General features: G+C 44.3%; 1 protein-coding gene across 2 annotated transcripts in view; it reads left to right on the top strand.

Annotated features, from left to right (window-relative positions):
• The window catches only part of KIRREL3 (kirre like nephrin family adhesion molecule 3), a 761,495-nt gene that overhangs the window by 595,987 nt on the left and 142,716 nt on the right, over positions 1-22,792 (top strand). For both annotated transcript variants that reach the window (XM_083713549.1, XM_083713548.1), the window contains exon 8: positions 16,511-16,616. In XM_083713549.1, the coding sequence (XP_083569675.1) occupies positions 16,511-16,616 (106 nt within the window). The remainder of the gene's footprint in view (positions 1-16,510; positions 16,617-22,792) is intronic.

The following is a 22,792-nucleotide window of genomic DNA, read 5'->3' as shown; positions in this document are numbered from 1 at the left end:
CCAGGTGGTGGCACTGAGCGTCAGCTTCCCCCTCTTAAGTCCCAGTGTTGGCCTTGTAGAACTCAGTAGGAAGGAGAAAGGGCTCTGTCTGCCATCAGATTTGGCTCCACATACTGTTGCTCTTCCTGTCTTCTGCCCCACCTGTGCTAATGGGAATCAGTTGCCCCTGGATTTCTGTCTAGTGTGAGATCTTTCCCTTATAAACATGAATGGTGTGCAGTAAAATACATGGGAACACGTTTTCCATACCACTTAACACACAAGCCAAAGTCTCAATGTTACTGTGGACATCCATGGCCACACCAGAATAGAATGTGTCAGTGAATGACTTATAAGAGTTATCAGTGGAGCACATAGGACCTTGGAAAAAAAGATAAGTGGATTATGTTTGTTTTAACTGAAGAAATGAAGGTGTTGTATGTATAGAGATGACATGAAGAAATTACCTTAGTGGCAACATTTGGAATGTATTTATTAATGAGGCAGTCTTCCACTGGTCAAGGCCAGAGAGATATGTTCACAGTAGTCATCGAAATGCAAGACAGTCATAGTCTCAATGATTTAGCTCTCTGAATGAGTAGCAGTTATTGCCAGATGAATTGACAAGATTCAGGAGCAGCCGGAAAATGAAGGTCTGGAGAGAGACGTGAAGGGCAAAGGTGAAGATGTGATGCTGAGTTTACAAATCTTGATGGCGTTGTTGTCTGTTGTGATTGAAGTGAGGAAAACTTATGGAGGGGGTTTAAGAGTGTTATTTGGCTAGAATGAGCTTAAATTGCTGACAGGATGTCGCCTGTCAACTGTTCAGAGAGAAAAAAGCACAATAGCTTCTTAGTGTTGTTAGTAGGAAACCAGTCCGGAACAAGAGAAGTAAAGCTGGGGATTATGTGTGGGGAAGTCCTAGATGTATTATTGAATGTAAAGTTGTGAATGAGAAGGTGGGAAGGAATTTTAAAAAGATGATCAAGGGCATTTCCAGTGGTGGTGATCTGTGGAAGGCAATTGAATCGTGAGAAAATATCTAAGCTATTTCATAGATCCTGGTTTAAATCTCTGTTGTAGGCATATAAGGCTCAAACAATGAACACAGGAACATTTGGAACATAGGAAGCTCTCATATACAGAGTCAGACGACTGGCCATGGAATCATAGAACTGTAGAGTTGGAAGGTATCCCAGGGGTCATCTAGTCCAATCCCCTGCAATGCAGGAGAATCCATTTAACTCGGTTAAATGCCTGGAGGCAGTGGCTCTCCAGGATTTCAGGCAGCGATCTCTTTCAGCTCTTATCATTCAATGGCCTTCAACCATTGTACTGCAACCCTTTCATATTTATTATTAATTTTTGGCATTTATATACTTTCCAATTAGCCATGTCCTCTGGGTAGTCTCACAAATTTAAAACTGGTAAAATAAAATAAAAAATACAATCAAACCTTAAAAAAACCAAAAAGATACCAAAAAAAACCCCTATGGCAGCACAAATGTCAAGATAAAGCCAGAATGAAACCATCACAAAACTGCATAAGATAAACACAAATGATAAAAATCAGCACTAAAACTCACACAGCATTAAAACTAACAAAATAGTTATAAGAATTATAATGAACTATACCTTTGTTATTTTTTTTAAAAGGTCATTACATTACATTGATGCCAAGTAACCCTCTCTGGGGAGAACATTCTGCAACTGGGAGGCCACTACAATAAAAATCTCTTTCTGTAATCTCCACCTACTTTGCCTCATTAGGCAGGAGAACCTGGACAGGGGCCTCCAGTGAAGATCTCAGGGTCTCGACAGGTTATATTAAGGAAGGGACTAAAATCCTACAATTGCAACCAAGAGGCTGGGGCTCTTCAGCCTGCCCCTAGAATTCAATATCCTAAGAAATAGCAAACCACTGCTTTTGTATTTCCATATTAACAGGAGGTATGTACAGCTCCTCCAAACAAACAGATGTTTGCTGCTGATATACATTTTGGTCCTCAGTTTGCCACATGGTGAAGATATTGTCTGAAAGCAGCCATTCTCTTGCTGCTATGTCCTCCACGGTCTTGTTAAGCTTTCCAGCACATTGTGCTGAATGCATTTTTAATCAATCCAGACTGGCTCCAATAGCAGCTACATTTGTGCAAAGTCTACTGATTCATTCGTTAAAGCCTTTCTTTCTTAAGGAAATTCCATAAGATATACATCTGCCTTCCTTCCATCTTTTTTTTTTTTTGTATTTGCTGCTGTCAAATTGGGCCTGACCTTCCCCTCCTCTCCCTCCCCTCCCCCAGCCCATCATCAGCCACATTCGTAAATTCCTGCATCTGTATTTGCCATCAATTTGCAATTGCGGGGCATTCAATATTAGCATGCCAGCTGCTTTCTTGGTTCCAATTAAAAACAGGCTGAGCAAACTCGAGTGCAGCAGAAAATTCACCACTTAAAACTTCCAACCATTTCACTGCAAGATTAACAGGCTCTCAGGTTGTTCTTTAGCATGTCCTGACAGAACTGGCAAGATGAAATGAGATAATGGTATGGGTTATTTCGCAGCCAGCAAACAGTTACAACAGCTTCAAACGCAGGGAGAAAACAACAACACAGAACTTGAGGCATCATTATGGCGTGCTGTACAGTATAAGGCCAGCAACGTGAGCTGAATCCCCAAAGGCAGCAGAAACCAATTCAGAAAGGGGAGATTCAATAAAAGACCAATTTTTACTCCAAACCATTAGGTAGACCACGCTGCGAAAGAAATAATAATATCCCATCCAGCTATTAAAAGAATTTTGCTTTTAATGGTCTCTAATGGGCTTATCAGTTTAGCAGCAGTGGCTGGTTGATGGAGAGGGGTATAATAATAAAGGGATGAATTCTTCACTCTGCAGCAGCAAGAGGTTTGAGATAGCAGACGTCAACCCCTAGGTGGGAGCTTTGTGGTTTCCTTCAGCACCATGGACAGGGATGAACTAATTGTCTTTTTCTTGGTCTCTGCTCACATTTATGGTGGGTACGATAGATCGCCTTGAAAATAGGCAAGGGCTGCTAATGGGCTTGCAACCAGGATCCACTTGCATGGAGTTGCTGTTTGTGAGAACTTATGGCTCCATGTTGGGGTGGGGGAGGCTGCGCATATGTCCGCTGCAGTTTGTGCAACTTTGGCAACCTCGAAGTTTCAAGGTCCCCACTTGCAATCCCCTCTGTTCCCCACCTCTAATTGGAAGTGGCATGTGAGTCTCTGCTGACAGCCCTGACCTGGCAGCTGCCCTCCCATTGTGAAAGGAGAGCAGGCCTCAGAGGGAATATGAATAAAAAGTAGCATTTCACACACTGATTTTGGCTTTGGTGGGACTAGCTGAGAAGCAGAACTGCTCAGGCCAAAAGCACCGTGTTAAAAATAAAAATGTAACCCTCACGTGCTGCTTCTGAGCCAGCAGTGCATTGTTGAATATAGAATGGAAAGTTTCCTTTCTGGAGCAAATTTCAATTTTGAAGTGAAAGCAGCATTAGGGTGGGGGGGTGGCGGTAGGGGGAAGGAGTCACTTTAGAATCCACTTTAGGTCTTTAGCAGCAGCCCAGTTTGGTCCAGTTCTTCAAATTGTCCTCTCACTTTGGTTAAGATCCAAAGCAGAGTCCTGCTTCAGAATAGCTGAAAACATCATATTTCCCCGTTGACTATATTGTGGAAATGACACTTTGAGATGTATTTATGTGTTTATTCATTCGTTCAGTTAATGTCTCCCTTCTCAAACTGATTTCACAATGCATTATATATACATGGATTTCATATATAAATAAAGTTGCATAGCCGGTACAAACACTGACTAGGAAAATAAATCGGGTGATGGAGAACTCCACTTGGAAGACTTGTTGAAAGAGGAAAGTCTTCAGCAGGTGCCAAAAGCATGAGAGAGGCAGGGCCAGTTCAAACTTCACATAAGCTAGTAGTTGTGCCTGTATGTGCAATATCTGTAATGGAGTGAAAACATTTTTCAGCCCAGACTCACAAGCAACTTTCCAGGGGTCACATGCTAAGGGCGGTCATTGCCAGAGGCAAAAAATGGGCAACTATTCTCATCCTCTCCATCCCATCTTCTGCCTGCTTGGCAATTTCTATTTTATGGCGAGCCTGAGAGAAAGGGTACCAGCTTTCACCTGATTGTCCTTTTCAAAGAGAAAGCAAAGCTTTGGGAACAGCCTGCTTCACAACGCCACACCCACACCATACATTCAAAGCACATTTAAAGCATATGTGGCTTCCCCCAAAGAATCCTGGAAACTGTCATTTATCTCCCACAGAGCCGCAGTACCAGCACCTTTAGCAAACTACTATTCCGAGGATTGTCGTGAGGAAGTCACCTGCTTTCAATGTATGGAGTGGATGTGAACTCAGAGCACCTCCCAGAAGACCCATTTTGTTTCAGACAGCAGCCAGAAAGCTACCAAAGCACATAGTTCAATATTTTGGCTTTGTCTAAAGCAGATGCATATCTTTAAGCGGCACAGCTGGATGAGAAGCAGTGACACATTTTTTTAAAAAAAACTTGGTCAAAGTCTCTTCCTAAGCCAAAAGCAGCCCACTAGATGCCAGGCACTTATGATCTGGCAAGGAACTCTCTCCTGACATGAAAGGGGAGGGTTCCTCAGAAACACTGCCCATGACATTAGGACCATGAAGCTCTCTAATTCTTAAGCAGCTTAGTCCAACTGGCTGATGCTTAAGAAGTTGGCCTTTGCTGTTTGGGCCAAGTGAGGAAGCTGCAGTGTGCACGTTCCAGCTTCCATTGTGTGCGCAACATCAAACCTTGGTGGTCTCTGCTTTTAAGATTAAAGGAGTAAGAAATGAATTCATTTTGTCAATCAATTGCTCCTTAAATGACTTGACAGAAATATGGTTTCTGCTGCTTAAAAGCCAATCAGAAATATCTGCACCCGGCAACAAGGGTCCCTCACTTTAGGATCCCTCTAGTTCGATAAATTCAGCGAAACCTCACGTTTTTATGATAAGGAAAAAAATCCTGGTTAAGATGAACCATTGGTGCTCAAGCAGAAGGTAGTGAGAATCAGCCCTAAGCTGTCACTAAACTGCAGAGTCAATCCAGCTCTCCACCCCACACCCCTAAAAAGAGACCTGGGGTTTGTAAGAAAAAAAGAGAGACTAAGCAACTCCAGTTGGAACATCTGTTCAAAGTGATTTCCGTTCCACCAACCACATCAAAGCAGGCCTCCTGTGAGTTATGTGCCGAACATCACAAGTGGGATTAAAATCATGTTTAATAGTTTGATATGCCATAAACTATTTATACTGCCAGAACCCAGAGGCTGTATGGAAATTCACATCCTGCGTGCCAGGAAGGAGCAGAGCGAGGTTACTCCTGACTCTTCCGCCAGCATTCCCAGCTTTCTCCTGCTATGCTAACACTCCTGAGTTTGCATTAGCAACTTTGGCTTGTTTCCAAAAAAGCAAGAGAGAGGGGTTGAAATGTTCAAGGCCTGTTGGTGAGTTGGAGATGTGCCTGAAGGTGGTGGGGGAGGCTTGAGGTGGAAATGGGAGTTCAAGAAGGCGAGCCAGGTTTTGCAGAAATATGTATCAGGTAACTTTCAAAATCCTGCCATTTGATGGATTTTTAGTCATCAGGGCCACTGCAAGACCACTCCTATCTCGCAGAGGATTCACTAGGCAGCTAGTAGATTTGCTTTCAACCTCTGCCCTAGGCTTGATGGACACTTTTTTGGCTTTGTGAGACTAAGATAGCAATTAAGAGAGGTAGTCTTTCTGTTCAGAGATTATAAATACAGTGGTACCTCAGGTTAAGAACTTAATTCGTTCCGGAGGTCCATTCTTAACCTTAAAGGCCCACTTTAGCTAATGGGGCCTCCCGCTGCCACCGCACCACCACTGCACGATTTCTGTTCTCATCCTGAAGCTGAGTTCTTAACCCGAGGTACTATTTCTGGGTTAGCAGAGTCTGTAACCTGAAGCGTCTGTAACCTGAAGCGTCTGTAATCCGAGGTACCACTGTACGGCTAACAGTAGCAGAATGAAACAAGCATTATAAGGCCATTTGACATACATCCAAAATCAGAACGAAATGCAAAAGGAACAGCCAAGAGCAGAAGTTTTAAAATGGCAGCAGTAGCACATGGTTTCATCTACCCCAATCAGAGGAGCAGGCCACAAAATAAATGCTTGTGTCCTATGAGCCCAAAGAACGTATCCAGTGAGGGGTGGATATATCAGCTCTGTCCATTGCGGAGGAAATCTGGTTGGCTGTGGTAATGTGTATTTTACAGTCCAATCCAAGATCTGTTAGTATGAGGGAGCTTGGGATAACAGGGATATTGGGCTAAACTGAAGTCTCTCATCCCTGCCCAGCTGGGACTTAGTCAGCTCAGCCAAAGCCAGCTGAACTGACACTGGAGTAAGTCCCCCAAAGGGGAGTGGCGAGTGTGGTTGTGGCGTGATGGGGTAGTGGGGGAGACTTGCCCACATTCCAATCTCCATTCAGTTCTGTCATGTGACCCTCTGCCAGGTTCAGGCTAGCTCAGCCAGCTCCTGAAAAGAGTCTGGAATAGGGGCAAATTACACCTGAATTTCCCCATGGCATAAATTATGCTGGCATCCTGTAGTTTTGATTGCTCTGCCAGTCACATCGACTGGATTGCTGAAATGTGCTCTGTGTGGGGTTATCTTTGAAACTTCAGGTGCTCTAGAACAGGGTTTCCCAAACTTGGGTCTCCAGCAGCTTTTGGACCACAATTCCCATCATCCCTGACCACTGTTCCTGCTAGCTAGGGATGTTGGGAGTCGTAGTCCAAAATCAGCTCCAAGCTTGGAAAACCCTGGTCTAGAATACAAGAGCAAGGATGTTGGTGAGGGTGGGCTGATTGCCACTTCATTTGCAGGCAAAGTCCAATGCATGGATGACCTTTAAAGCCCTAAATGGCTTGGGTCCAGAAAATTATAGGGACCACCTGCTCCCATACCAACTTCCACCCAGTTCAGAGGGAAAAGCTTGTCCCTGTGTCCCACCTAAGGTTTCCATGCATGGTTGGTGGTGACAAGAGACAGTGCCTTCTCAGTGGCTATACTGTAGAACAACTTGCCTCTTCTTCGGTTGTCTTCTGCCAACTAATGAAGACATTATTTCAACAGACTTTGGCCATGACACACAGATTATGATTTTATTTCAAAATTGCATTTTAGCCGCTGCACCTGACTCAGTTATACTTTGCACTGGTAGCATTGCTTTTTAATGAGTCTGCGCCAGATTCGACGAAGTTGTTGCAGAAGCAGAAGCTAGCCCAATGAGTCCTGTTAACCCAAAGGCACTTTACTCTTCCCCCCACATGACTCTCACTTCCTTCCGAAATCTGCTCTGGAGGGTTTGGAGAACCCACAGAACAGGGCATGGGGGAGAAGAAGGAATGGCGTTTTGTCAAGTAAGCAGAAATGCTTGCACTTACAGATCACTTTAGTGCACAGTTGAATTCCACCAATTGTTATTTTACTCACCGTAATCTCCCCTGAGTAATGCATATGCATTAGAAGGGCAGGGTTTTATTTTATTTTTAAGTCTATAACATACATACATCAAAAGAGGAGGTTGTCTACTGGATCTCTGCATGGTTCATGAATGTAGCCTTGCATTCTTCCAATCAGCCCTGAAAGTTGGGTGCAATTTTTTTCTGTGTATCAGAATCGAAGGTGCTTAGATTATTGCACAAAGTCACAGGAGTCACCCATTCTTACAGTAGGCTGTCTTTCCCCAATCAAGAGACATGTTCAGAACCGTGACTCACGCAGAACCACTAAGGCTACAATCTTAGACACACTTACCGGGAGTAAGTCCCATTGGATACAATGGTACTTAATTCTGCGTTGACATATATGGGATTGCACTGTAAGGGTAAATAGCTTTTTCACCTTCTTAAAACAGTTGGAGGAATGAATCATAGTTCCCAAGGGGGGAAAAGTGTTTCTCAGTACTAGGACTTTGGAAGACAATTGTTTGTGGCTTATAACATTCGGCCATTCAGGTTGTGCATTCTTCACAAGCTAAGAAAATGAGCCACGGAGACTTGGTAATTCAAATGAATTACAAAAAGCCAGGCATGAATTATCAGTTGCAACCGAGTGGAATTACATTATGTTGAACGATCACTTATGTAAATGTTACTTTATTTCTGGTGGGGAATCTTTGGCATGCCATTACCAGATCATTAGAAATCATGATTCTATTTGCAAAGGAAAGTTCAAAGGCTTTCATTCATTCTTATTGTTAATTTACTTTAAAAAAAAAATGAACATCTTTCAGAGTAAGAGGGTGCTTGCTCTCCTTCAGTATACAAAGAGGATTCTTCTGTACATCCTAACCACAGCTACTAAACTATCAAACAATGGGGAAGCTACTAAAGAGAAATGTGATTCATATTTAACAAAGGAAGGTGATTAGCTGTTGTTGTCTAACAATGGGGAAGTGTCAGGATGCCTGCAAATGAATTAGGAGTGTGCTATATATCTCAGGGATGTTATGGGAGCACAGCTCATTTATATTCCAACCTGTGTCTGCCTTTATTGTTGTTTGGATTGCGCATTTTAAAATGAGATTAGGCTAAATTGAAAATACCTATAATTTCTCATCATAATTTCCCAGCCAAAAGGCAGGTGGCTGCACTCCCAACAAAGAAGGAATCTTGGTAAAGTACCAGCGGCTTTGATGAAGTTGTAGCCAACAAAGGATGGCCTATCACAAGCCACACTGCCTACCACCGTCCAGTTATTTATTCTCTCCCTCCTATCTAGCTTCCTTTTGGAGCTTCGCTGCCACCGCCATTGCCAGTTGAAGCTTCCTTCCTCCATGTAAAAACATGGGTTTCCACACTGCGCTCTGGAGACCCTTGTGGTTCTTTAAAGAGGATATCAATCATTGTGCATGAGCTTCTATGAAAGACTGACTGACAGGCTTCTAAGAGGTTTGCAAAGTATAACAACCAGTTACCCAAACATTGAAATATAAGCATCCATAATTAAAAAGTACCCATTTTAAAGAACCATAAGCAATAAAACAAAATCATGAAAACAACAAAGCAATTAAAACAGGACACTTGGGTTAAGAGATCAAGGGTATGTCTGTGTAAACACATGCATTTTCAAAAGCCAGCAGCATGCCAATACAGATGGGGCCTCTTGTGATTCACATGTAGGCGCAGAGAGTGTTGGACTATTTCTAGGGAATGCTCTTAGTTCACAGATGGCAACAGGGAAGCCCAGCAGGCAGTGCCTCCTGTGAGTTGAGTGTGTGCCATAGAATATTTCCTAGAATCCTTTGCAGCAGACAAGAACTTGAAAGCAAACAAGCAGGAGATCCAAAGCAGACATATCAACAGGCCAAGGGGCCCCTCAAGGAATAAAATTTGAACGTTGTTGGTCTAAAAAAGCAGATAAAGGCAGAAATAGAGATTTATTTGCTGTTATCTGCTCAGAGTTATTTTTTTTGTTTATGGGTCTGACTCAGTTGAAGCAGTTTCTTATGGTAACCAGACAAAAATGAGGATGCAAAAGTCATCTTACAGAGATGTGGAGAACCTGTGGCCCTTCAGCTGTTTTGGGGCTCCAACTCCCATTATCCCTGATCATTGGCCATGCAGGCTGGGGCTGATGGGCTTGTCTCAAGAAGGAGGGGAAAGAGAGAGAGATACAAGGAGAGCTGACATGGCAGTGATTCAAGAGCAACAGCGAGTGAGAGAGATAAAAGGGAAGTAGTGGGTGCTGGAAAGCTAGAAAGAGGAAATTATACTTATGATCTGCCTGAACAAACATCAGAAGGAGAGAGACTGAGGGTCTTCATTATCAAGGTGAATCCAAAAGAAGGCAAGACCAACAGGCATTCCTCAAGTCCATCAAGGTACTGAAAACCTGAGCTTCAAGAATCAGTCAGACTTTATCTCCCAGTAATACAGTGGTACCTCGGGTTACATACGCTTCAGGTTACATACACTTCAGGTTACAGACTCCGCTAACCCAGAAATAGTACCTCGGGTTAAGAACTTTGCTTCAGGATGAGAACAGAAAACATGCTCCGGCAGCGCGGTGGCAGCAGGAGACCCCATTAGCTAAAGTGGTGCTTCAGGTTAAGAACAGCTACAGGTTAAGAACAGACCTCCAGAACGAATTAAGTACTTAACCCGAGGTAGCACTGTATTGGTTTCAATTATCCAAGACCTTTTACGTTATTACAAAGGCAGAAGGTTGCAAAGACTAGGGTGGCAACTAAAAGGAAGATTTCCATATGCATAAGCAAAAAATCAATAAATTAGAATGGTTCTCTTCATTATTATTATTATTATTTACTGGATGGTGGTTTCTGCATGTGGGTGAACTTGGAACTAATTGGTTGGCCACTATAGCTCAGTTGCTAATTGATAAGTGGTAAGTGGTACAGTGTTGTCTTGTATTAGGAAGCAGAGAAGATTCGGCTTGGCACTTCGTAGAGTTCCCAAACTAGTGAACATATTGCTGGGACATTTTCTTTTTCACATCAGTAGAGGGTGTCAATGGAACCTGCAAATGTACTCTGCTCTCCTTTGTTAGCTCTTGCCAGTGAACATTTCCATACAAAATGGAGACACTGAACGGAGGTGATATTGTGAGGACAAAATGGGGCTGTGAAGCTTGACTGTCACTTCTGTTCAGCAAGGCTTTGCAAAAGTCCTTCTTGCCCTTATGGCAGCTTTGATTTCAGCAATACGCAAATGATCTGGTGTAACAATAAGACCAGTTGCTGGAGAAATGAACAGAAGTTACTGGCTCCTTCTCCCTTCTGCTCTGGTTAAGAGCTGATAATTTGTCAGCAGAAGAACAGGTGGATCATGAATAATCTGCAAGCTTTTGAGTGAAGGGCTCCAAAAGTCTAAGCGGTCAGACTCCTCCCACCACCATCTCTCTCTCGTTCTCTCTCTACAGCCACGTTCCAAGGAGCCACACTAACTTTAGGGACTGACTCCATTCTGCACTGACGGCTCTGCCAATCATCTGATTAATATTCATAAGAAGCAGATGGACGGGTGACCATTCAGAAAAGGTTCTTTTTCCATCTGGCCAGTAGAAGTGTTGAATTGGGTGCTTGTTCTCTGCTAAACAACCATTACAGACATTCTTGCAAAGAGAAGAGCAGTCATTAGCACAGCCTAGCAAATCAATCTGCACCATAATGAGTGCAGAATTTCTAAAAAGGAGAGGTGCTGGGGCTCTAAACTGCCCAGGACTTGTACCCTCTGATACAAAACTTATATCACAGTCCTTCCCCAACCTAATGCCATGCTGACTGGGACTGATGGGAATTGTAGTCCAAAGCAGCTGGAGAGTGACAGGTTGGAGAAGTCTAGTCTGCCTCTTTTTCACCAATGTGCAGAGGCTGATTGTGATCACTCCTTGGTGAAGGAGATAACAGTGCAGGTGCTCAGTGGTGCTCCCACCTTCCTTCTCACTTCACATGCACTTGGGCTGAGCCCCAGCAATAAAAACAGGTTCCCCTCAGTGAAAGTTGGTTCAGATGTGGGCAGGCTGCTTGGACGAGTGAAACCGACCACCTTTCTCCTTGATCCTTGCCCATCCTGGTTCATAAAAGCAAGCCAGGCAGGGATAGGCTTTGTAGGGTGATGAATGCTTCCCTCTGTGAGGGAATCTCCCCAGACCCACTTAAAGAAGTGGTTATTAAACCGCTTCTTTAAAAACCATATTTGGACCCGGCCATCATAGCCAATTATCGCCCTGCCTCAAATCTTCCATTCTTGGCCAAGATAATTGAGCGGGTGGTCGCTGAACAACTCCAGGCACGCCTGGAGGATGCAGACCATTTGGATCCCTTCCAATCAGGGTTCAGGCCTCACAATGGGACTGAAACCACCATGGTCATGCTTTTGATGATCTCCGGTGGGCTAGGGACAGAGGTGAAAGCTGTTTCCTAGTTCTGCTGGATCTTTCAGCGGCTTTTGATACCATTGACCATGGTATCCTACTGGACCATCTAGGGGGGTTGGGAGCTGGGGGACTTCTCCATCTCAGCTCAGGGACTCAGCCTCATAGCCTATGCCTGCCTTCAGGTTTATGGGAGTGATCTCATAGTGTTCTATGTTGTGCAGTGCTCCATCATCTGAAAGCCAAACCATCCATACAAATTAGAGGGTGCGGTTTGTTTGTTGTCTTATTTCCCTTTCTTACCCTTTTAACTTTATCTTCCCTTTCTCTGCAAACTTGTAACTTAGATGTTTGTCATTATATTACATTAGAGTTTTGTTTTGTTTTTAAGGAAAAAAGGCAAGCTGGAGCCTTAAAAGCTGAAAGGAATATGACACCAATAAGAGCTTGGCAGGGATTTTGAGGCTGATGAGCGAGAATAAATGCCTTTTTTTTCAAATTAGCAGGTGCTCCCCCAAAACCATTGTGCACTGCAGTGTTAAGTGGGAGCAGTCTGAAGCAGTGGGTTTTTTTTCATCGAATAGGATTCATAGCCACTCTCTGTTTTCATGTACACATGTTACATGCACATTAAATGCAGGATGCTTTGGGCATTTCCCCATGCTGATGCCATTCAGATGTTGTTGGACTCTTTTTCTCCTCCCAGCATTGCCATGATGGAAGTCGTAGTCCAAAACATCTAGAGGACATGGGTTTGGTAAACCTAGAGCAGGCTTCCTCAACCTCGGCCCTCCAGATGCTTTTGGCCTACAACTCCCATAATCCCTAGCTAGCAGAACCAGTGGTCAGGGATGATGAGAATTGTAGTCTCAAAACAACTGGAAGGCCGTGGTTGAGGAAGCCTGACCTAGAGGAATAAGAGGAAGTTAATTGGCATTCTTAGCTTGCAGAAGTTGAAGCTAGGGTAAGGCAGTCTCAAGCTACAAACCTATGCACACTTCTCTGGGAGAAAGCACCATTGAACAGAGTAGGACTCTGCAGTGGGATCCCTCCCTCCCTCTCCGGCTCGCTGTAAAGCGGCAAAGTGGGAGCTTTAGACTCCCCCCTCCCTCTCTGGCTCACCGTAAGCGGCTCCCGCTTTGCTGCTTTACAGAGAGCTGGGGAGGGAGGGAGAAGGACAGATGGACAGGAGCCATGACTCCCGAGAGAACAAGCTGTGTAGCTTTGCCAGAGCCCCAGCAAAGCAGCATATCTCCCCCCTTCCCCCGATGGCTAGGGGTACTTGGGCATCACGAGGGTGGGGGCACAGAGGTGTAGGAAGTGGGGGAGGATATTCGGCACCTGCCCATGACTCCCAAGCCTACCGTGAGCTGTCAATGTGGGGGGAGGGGTGACAAATTTCCTCACCGGGTACCACCTGGCCTTGCTATGCCTCTGGTACAAGGGATATATATTCACATGGAATCTGCCCCATACACAATCACCTTGGTGAAGCCACCTTGAACTGCCTACTTTTTACCCCAGCATCCTATAATCACAGCACATACTGGCATTTTTCTTTACTTCAGTAGGGTTCATTCCACCAGTGCAGATTATGACAGGGTTATCAGAGTTAATAAATATGCAGAATTGGGAAAAGGACCTCAGAACCTGGTGAACCATGACACTGAACCTTCTTCATTCCCAGTAGGAGACACCACCACCCCCCCAAAAAAAATACTATCATAACCATTGATAGGCTGAGAATATTAAGTCCCTGGATTGGAGAACTCAATAAAGTGCCTATAGTCTGATGTTTTCCTGTCCATACTGTAGGGGTGAAGAACCTGTGTCACTCCAAATTACAGTTGTTCCTGCACTAAGTTTTGTCCTCCTAATAGCTCAGTCGGTAGAGCATGAGACTCTTAATCTCAGGGTTGTGGGTCTGTGCCCTGCATTGCAGGGGGTTGGACTAGATGATCCTTGTGGTCCTTTCCAACTCTACAGTTCTATGATTCTGTGATTCTTTTATCATCACTAGCCATTGCAGTCCAACAATATCTGGAGGGCTACAGGTTTCCCACCCATTATACCGTGGGTTTCATTGATCCTCAGTGGTCCAACCTTCTCCTCCAATACCCTTCTCAATCCTCTAGATCAGAACTTTCCAAACTCTGTGTTGTCACACAATAGTGTGTTGGCTGCAGTGTCACACAAATGCTCCCTGCACTCCCCCCCCCCCGCCCCGGGTTGGAAATGGGTTAGTTTAACTTCCAGTTTGCTAGTGGAACTGAATTATTCTGTTGTGAAATTATGCATGTCTAAAAAGTGTCTTACCAACATGAAAAGTTTCGAGAGCTCTACTTTAGATTCTACCTGGCCACTTGCATGTTCCACAGCTTTTTCTTGCACTCATCCTGACTGCAGGTTTCTCATAGCTATCTAGTTGACCACTCTGAAACCACGATGCTGGACTTGATGGGCCATTGGCAATGCTCTTCTTACCTTGAGGTTATTTTCCTTGCCTTAATGCAACGGCCTCAAGTTCAAGATTATTAATAGCCCACAGATTTGACATTCTAAAAACTAATATCTGAGTCTGTACAATAAAGAGGAAAGGAATTCCAGATATATGAGAAATATTGCCAGGGTGGCCTCCTCTGATCCCAGCTTAGTCGTGTTGGTGTTGTCATCTTCAGAGTGACACCAGTCTTCAATCCTTATACTCCTATGTTGGAATGGAAAACATGTTGGGTTTTTGGGGGAGTGTGTGTGTGTGTGAGAGAGAGAGAGAGAGAGAGAGATTCTTCCTGACCTGCCCACCAGCAGGGCACATGGATTATATCTCAGCTGGTATGAGGTGCCAAGTGGAGCATAATGGATCATCCGCCTCCAGCAATTGTGTCAGCCAGAACACAATTGGGAAATTGAGCCAATCTGGCTCAGACAGCAGAGAGGGAACAGATCTGCGAGATGACAAGAGCCTCCTGTTTCAAATTTTCTGTGTGACAACTTAATTTGCCACACAGGAATTAACTCCCTTTTCACCAGCAGCCTGGTTCCGCCCCCCCCCCCCCCCCGCAACAACTGGCCAGAATGGCTGAAGGGTGATACATACACTGAATCAATTGTTAACTGATTCACAAATTAAGGAAGCCCCCTTGGAAGCTGTTGAAGGCATCTTACCTTTAAACAGTGCCCATCTGCTGACAATTCAGTTACTGCTTTCTGACACAAGGAATATTCCATAGCAAATGACTAAATGTGACTGTCAGCGCATGTAACATTATCAATGGCTGCTGATTATCATGGCTGTTAATACCACCAGGATCAGAGGCAGTGTGGCCTTGAGTACCAGTTGCTGGAGATCATGAATGGGAGAGTGCTGCTGCATTCATGTCCTACTTGTGGGCTTCCCATGTGTATCTGGGTGGCCTTAATGAAAAAGAGGACGCTTGGCTAGTTGGGCCACTGGCCTGATCCAGCAGGGCTCTTCTTATATTCTTATGGCTATGTGTCAATTGCTACTTCATAAGCCAGATGCAAATCCTGGTCTCAGATGCAAATCCTGCCACATCACTCTCAGTCTGCCCTCAGCCAGACCCCACCTGCCAGCCTTATATCTTACAACCAGTCTAGGAGGTTCTTCATCCTGCTCCATGTTTCCTTTGTAGAACTCAACAGCCAATGAAACAAGAATCAGTTGGCTCCACTAGTCATTTGGCTCTGGCTCCCCCTACTGTTGGTCTCCCTGCTGTCCACCCTACCAGTCTCAGTGGGTACCAGCCACCACTGCCTGGTGGTGCAAGAGAGGTAGTAAAACTGTACCTGGACTATACCACTATACCACAAACTACTGTCCTCATGAAAATTCACCAACATTTTAGTGTGAATCTCTCCTAATACGCCCATTTTTGTACGCAATTCTACACATTTTGCAAGACAATTTCCCCTAACATAATGCTTTCTTGTATGTTGTTTTCACTAATATATGCATTTTTATGCACAAACCCCGATCTACTGTGCATTTGTGCACCCATTACTTGACTAGAGAACTGCGTTGCAAAATTTGGAAGATTGCAAATTTCAAATCATAGCCTCAGAGGATGACTGTCTTTTGGTATGTGTATGGTTTCAGAAAATGCAAAATAAGTAGGTTCACCTTTAAATGTGAACTGACTCGAATTTTTTTCCCAATCCTAGATACAGTATGTGAAAGATTAGCTCTTACACAGTATCAAGAATGTGTTAGAATCTTTGGTCCACTGCGTTAACTGTTTGGATCAACAGATCTTTTGTGTTTGCAGGCCTGTAAAGAGGCAGGCACACATAGCAGCAAAGTGACCTTCACAAAGTCACTCAGAAAAGAAATTGCAGAACAAGAAATAATTGCTCCCAGACTTGCTCTGCTCTTAAAGCCATCATTCGCTCACAAAAAAGGGATTTCACTTTGGGGACACAAGACTTCTGGCACTCTAAGGTCAAACAGGTATGCTGGTTAGTTAGTACACAATCATCCATCACAGCAGCCAGACAAAATGGGGAAGCAATACTGCAGAAAGATACAGTTCCTCACACAAAGGTGTGATAGCTAATAGATTGGCTGTTGTCTCTTTACAGATCCACCTCTCGTCAATCTGTCAGTTGAACCTCAGCCTGTCCTTGAAGACAACACCGTAAAGTTTCACTGCTCTGCTAAGGCCAACCCTGCTGTTATCCAGTACAGGTAAGATAATCTGGAATGTGTCACAGAACTGCTTGGGAGCTGGGGTTATTGTCTTGCTTTGTTTTTCTTTTAACCATTTATCTTGTGCTCTTATCCTGTATTTTTAATCTTGTGAACGACCCTGAGATCTTCGGGTTAACAGTGGTATCTAAATTTAATCTATAAATAATAATAAATAGTCACTGCTTTTGCTCACAGCTGAAATGATTAGTAACCAGAGCCAGCTCAATCATTGCATACTTGGAACATCTGGCCTAAATTTCAGATTTGACATGCAAGTGCTGCAGTTCTTACATAAGGCATAGAGTGTGATGAGTTGGTGGGGAAATAGAATGCCATGGCTGGTTCCAAAAATGAATTTGGGTGCGTGTGTCAGGGAGTAACCTGTCTTAGAGCTGCTTCGAATATTCCAGAAAAGCAGTAAGAATATTGTACCAGTCACTCCCTGAGATCAGAAGTTGGGGCTCTTGACTGTGTCTCACCAACGGTAGAGGCACCACTGATGATAAGAGGCCTTTCAGTAGCTACACTGATATTGTGGAAGACTTTACTCCTTGAAGCATGGATGGCGTATTCTCTGGTTGTCTTTTTGCCGGTTGGCAAAACACATTTTTATTCCAGCAAGTTTTTGCCTGCTTATGTAATTTTTACCTGTTGCTTTTAAATAGATTTTAATGTTGTGTATTTTATCTGCTGTGCTCTTTATGTACTTTTCTTGTTTTGTTATTTGTGGAGAGAGAGAGAGAGATTTGCATTGCAAATCAGCCTGAACAGGAAGCCTATGAGAGTTTGCCAACACCCAGACTGGATAGGGAGAGCCATGACAAAGCCCAGGAACCCTTTACAACCTAGAGCAGTATTTCTCAATTATGGGTCCCCCCAGATGATATCGGACTACAGCTCCCATCATCCCTGGCCACTGGTGCTGCCAACTAAGGATGGTGGGAGTTGTAGTCATGTACATCTGGGGACCCATGGTTGAGAAAGGCTGGCCTAGAGAATGCAGCAGCCTGTAGTGCAGAGTTAAGGAACTAGATCTAGCCAGTGGGCTAGAGCAGTGTTTCCCAACCTTGTGCCTCCAGATGTTTTTGGCCTACAACTCCCATCATCCCTAGCTAGCAAGACCAGTGGTCAGGGATGATGGGAGTTGTAGGCCAAAAACATCTGGAGGCACAAGGTTGGGAAACACTGGGCTAGAGCTTTATTTCTCACACCCCTCTATGGGCCATGTTTGACAGTAAGCTGATAATTAGGGCTTGGGGCCTTTGTAAATGGAGCTATGCAAGCCTCTGCAATGGGCTAACCATGGGGGCTTGCACAGCCACATGTTGAGGACTTTGCAAGCCCAAAAATCACTTGACTGCTGGTGCCCACAAAGACAGCACAGAGTATTGCAGGCACCACCCACCAGCTGGTTGGTGATGTCAGCAAACCTACTTTGACCCAGCTACTTCTTTACCTGCTCTACACTTGTTGTCATATATGACGCCAGGTGCAGGGAACTTGGGTGTGGCTTGGCCCAAATGGCTCAACCCTTCTATCAACCTTAGTAATGGTTCCAGCAGCTGCATGAGGCAGCAGTGCAGGAAGTGTGTTTGGATTCCTGGTTCTAGTCCTTGCAGTTCCTTTCATTGTTTCTCTGGAACATCTGAGAAGCAACATGGAGATGCTCTGTTGGCTAGCACTGCCATTGTTAGCATCCATTGGCTTCGTTACTGTTTTTACCAAGGTGGTACTGAGGGCTTTCGAACCAAATTACAGCCCTTTCATTCTTCTTCACTGCAGTGCAGATTCAGGGGTGTGGAATCACTGCTGCCCTCTACCCAGAATGCAGCAGGCCTCCACAAACTTCTCAGTTTTATCCTCAGGCTGAGTAGATGAAGCCAGCGATAGGCCCACCAAAAGCTGTAGTGAAAACCCTTTGTGCTGATAATGTTGTTATATGGTAATGGGCTCCAATTGTCTCAGCATTGCAGCCGTCTGTGCATTTTGTTGAAGCTGCCACTGTTACATGTGCGGGAGCTCCTTCCCAATCCAGCATGTGGCGGCTGTTTAGAGAGCGCTGGCAGTGAGCTAGCGGAACCATCTGCTCGGGGACGCCACTAGCAGAACACACACCCCGAATGAGCATTCTGTTATGGAGAGGTTCGCTTTATTACATGTTTCCTGCATAATCTTTTACATTCCGAAATAGACAACTTCATTAGCTTCATTTGATTACAACTTTCAGCCTTGCATCTAACAATTGCATGGCGGCTGGCACTCTTTCTCAGAGGCTGTTAGGTGCTATCGTCAGCCTGGGAGTCCCACGTTTACAGGTTTGCAAGAGCTTAGTATAAAGAGTTGGTTTGTGTGCTACAAGGAGCATGTGCTATCTGTGCCACTCTCTGCCCGGGCCAGCCCACCTCCCCTGATCTAGCCCCAATGCGTACAGAGCAACAAACTTTCCCCTGGTGCTCACCTGGTACTCGAGCTCTACCCATACCTGTAAGGGCAGCCTTTGGCAAAAAAATCACATGGTTGACTTTCTAATTCAATCAGGGGACTAACCATGTGATTTTGACCTATGCTTATTGAACTGTATCTGTGTAGATATCATTTGGACAATCCTCCTTATGTGTACAGGTGGGGGCCTGTGGAGGTGACCTTCTGTGTAGGATGTGCTTGTTCCTCTCTGAATATTGGGCCAAATCTGCAAAGAAATATCCAGTTTGTCTGCATGCTTTGCAGTCTTGTGGAAAGGAGAAGATTTCCTTCCACCACACTCCAGCAGAAGTGTAGAGAGAAGACTGCCTTACTGATTGCAAGGCCCTGTGCTGCTAAGGTGAGGAGGAACTGCTGTGGTTTCACACATTTCTCCATTCTAACTGGCAGCAGCCATAGCATCATGGGCTTTAGAAAGCAGACAAGCTGTCTCTAGCAGACAGCAGTTTCTATTCCTAGCCGCCAAATACTGTTGCTCCAACATTTGCCACCCGATCACCCAGATCTATGATTCATAGTCTGTATACACGCTAACCCATTTGTAGCACAAAAACGTAGTTTTTCTCAATCCAGAATTGTTCAAGCCCATCCTCAACATGCTGCTTTCAATCTAGATTGATTCTAGAGTTTGCTGTCCACAAGGGTGGGCGTGGTTATTCAACACATGTCTGAAAACCTTCCCCTTGATTAGGTCCTCCATGCCTTTTCCTCCTTCCCAGGCAAATGAAGAAGGAAGTGGTATTGTGTTTTGGTTTGCACCCACCCACAATGTAATAGGGTAAGTGTGGATGCACACATACCTCATTACTGGGACCGCCTACAACTGTTTTCATATGGACACACTGCGGGGGTCATGAAGAATTAATCTGCAATGAGCTTTTTATTTTTGGAATGAAAGCAGTTTCTCAAGAAACAATAAAATATGCAATACATCTACAGTAGATTGTGTTTGGACTGTGTAGGAAAGACAAGTACTCTGTCTCCATTGATTCTGGAATAAAATGTATTGCATGCATGCAGCCTGAGAATCTACATTTATAAAGTAAGAAGTCAGAGGGGTGATCAGAACTTTGAAGAGTGTCTTGTTTCCCTGAAAAACATTTGCAGATCTCTCTTTAGAAGCAGTCTTAGTGGCTCTGTTTTCTGGATAATGTACCTTTTCTTGGAAAGAGCCATCCTGGGCAGCAGTTGCCTAGCTTTCTCTTGGGTTTTCCGTTTTGGAGTTCCTCCGAATACAGAGCATATGCTTTGACTTCTGGTACTCATTACCAGCCACAGTATTAAAAATAAATGGAAGAACAATTCAAAAGAACTTCCAGTGACAGATGAAATGGAGAGAATGGGCTATAGTGTTGGTAGAGATATGGCAGAAAAGGTAGAGGGTTCAGATTGCTGTGGTATAGCTGCAGCATAGGGGTGGCCTCAGAGTTTTTTGGCTGCCACAAAAGAATTGCAAAGCTACATGCATTTTATTTATTTGTTTGGAAAATCTGCATCCCATCCTTTCTCCCAAAGGAGTAAAAAAGGTAAAGGTACCCCTGCCCATACGGGCCAGTCTTGCCAGACTCTAGGGTTGTGCGCCCATCTCACTCAAGTGGCCAGGGGCCAGCGCTGTCCGGAGACACTTCCAGGTCACGTGGCCAGCGTGACAAAGCTGCATCTGGCGAGCCAGAGCCGCACACGGAAACGCCGTTTACCTTCCCGCTAGTAAGCGGTCCCTATTTATCTACTTGCACCCGTGGGTGCTTTCGAACTGCTAGGTTGGCAGGCACTGGGACTGAACGACGGGAGCGCACCCTGCCGCAGGGATTCGAACCGCCGACCTTTCGATCGGCAAGCCCTAGGTGCTGAGGCTTTTACCCACAGCGCCACCTGCATCCCCAAAGGAGTACAGGACATCAAACATCAACATGTTAAAACAATGCAATTTAATATAAAATAAAGTATATTTAAGACAATTGAAGTCTAAGCAGGAGGTCAGCTAAGCAGGAGGACAACTAAGGCCATGCTATTCCTGTCCAGAAATAGCAGTAGCAAAGATGGGCAGAAGCACAGCTGGCTACAGAAGCCACCTGAGACTCCATTGACAAGTTGGAATCTAGGAATACTCCCAAACTACAAACCTTTTACTTCAGAGGTAGTGCAACCTCTTCTCAAACAGGTCCAGCACCTTAATCACAGAGTAAGGCAACTACCTACCTAAAGCACCTCCATCTAATCAGGATTCGGCCTCATTTTATTAGCCCACACCCAGCACTTCACTGCTTCCAGACACTGATCTGACATCTTCACAGCCTTTCCTGATGCTGGTGGAATGGAGTGATAGAGCTGTGTGTCGTCAGCATACTGATGGCACCATGCTCCAAATCCCCAGTCGATAGATCTCAACAGTTTCATATGGATGTTGAATATCATAGGAGACAGAATGGACCTTTTGGGACACCACAACTCAAAACCCACTGGGCTCAGCAGCAGTCTTCTAATTCCACTTGCTGGTGATGAGCCTGCAGATGTTCTACTCACAATGGTAATATAGTGCCTTCAACTGCCATCCCACTGAGTTTTTGCAGAAGGATGCCATAGTCTATGATATATCATAGCCACTGAGATATCAAGGAAAACCAACAGGGTCGCAGGCCCCCCGCCTCTTTGACAAAGGTCATCAATCAGAGCAAGCAAGGCTATTTCAGTGCCAAAACCAGGCCTGAAACCTGTTTGGCTGAAGCCAAAAGGGTCTAGATAATCTATGTTATTGGTGAGGGTAGAAATAATATTTCCTCCAGGTTCTTAAATGGGATTTTTGAAATACCAGAAGGCTGCATTGACCACATGTCTTCATATGAGCAAAGAGAAAGCAGGGGAAGATATTCAAGACTTCTGCATACTGTTGTAGCATAACAAGATCATTAAATCTTATCGGTATATGGATATAAAAGATAGACTGAGCCTATCTGGTGAATCTGCCAACTGCCTCAACTAAGCTGAACCAACTAATTTGCACAGTTCAGTGTTTAGATGCATTAAGGCTACAATGTATTTAATATACCATGCAACTTTTATTCAAAATATTTTAAACTTCCCTTCATTAAAAGAATCTAGGGTGGTGTACAAGAGTGTGAATAAAAACTACCAGTATTTCAAATGCCATACAGATATCACATGAAACTAACAAATAAATATAAAATAAATAAGAAAATGAGAGGCAAATTAAACCCATAAAAACTGGAGAGCAGAGTATGACAATTCCACTTAATATATCATCAACTTCCAAAGGTGTCTGTTTGGCCTCTGCTGGAAACAGAATGTCAGGCTAGATGGCTCCTACTATGACCCAGCAAGGCAGTTATTTGTATTTCTGTTCATTCCTAATAAATGAACATCTAATTTTTTTTGAGAAGTCAAAAATGAGCTTCTGTAGTTTCCCTTTGGTTTTGTTTTCCAAGTTGGAGGAGTTATGCATGTGCACTGGTGGCAGAATCCAAGATGGCAGGAACTTGGGTTGATGCCATGCTCTGTGCACAAGGTGTTCAGAAGAAGCAGAAGTAAATGAAATCAGGCAACATCAACCAAGAAATAAGGTAGGGAGACAAAGCATGTGGCCCTCCAAATCCGGTTGGATTACAACTCCTATCATCCCTGACCATTAGCTATGCTGGCTGGAGTTGCAGTCCAACAGCAGCAGCTGGTTCACA

The sequence above is a fragment of the Podarcis gaigeae genome (genome assembly GCF_964106915.1).
Source record: "Podarcis gaigeae genome assembly, chromosome: 15".
Taxonomy (NCBI): Eukaryota; Metazoa; Chordata; class Lepidosauria; order Squamata; family Lacertidae; genus Podarcis; species Podarcis gaigeae.
This window is presented reverse-complemented; position numbering and strand designations above follow the sequence as displayed.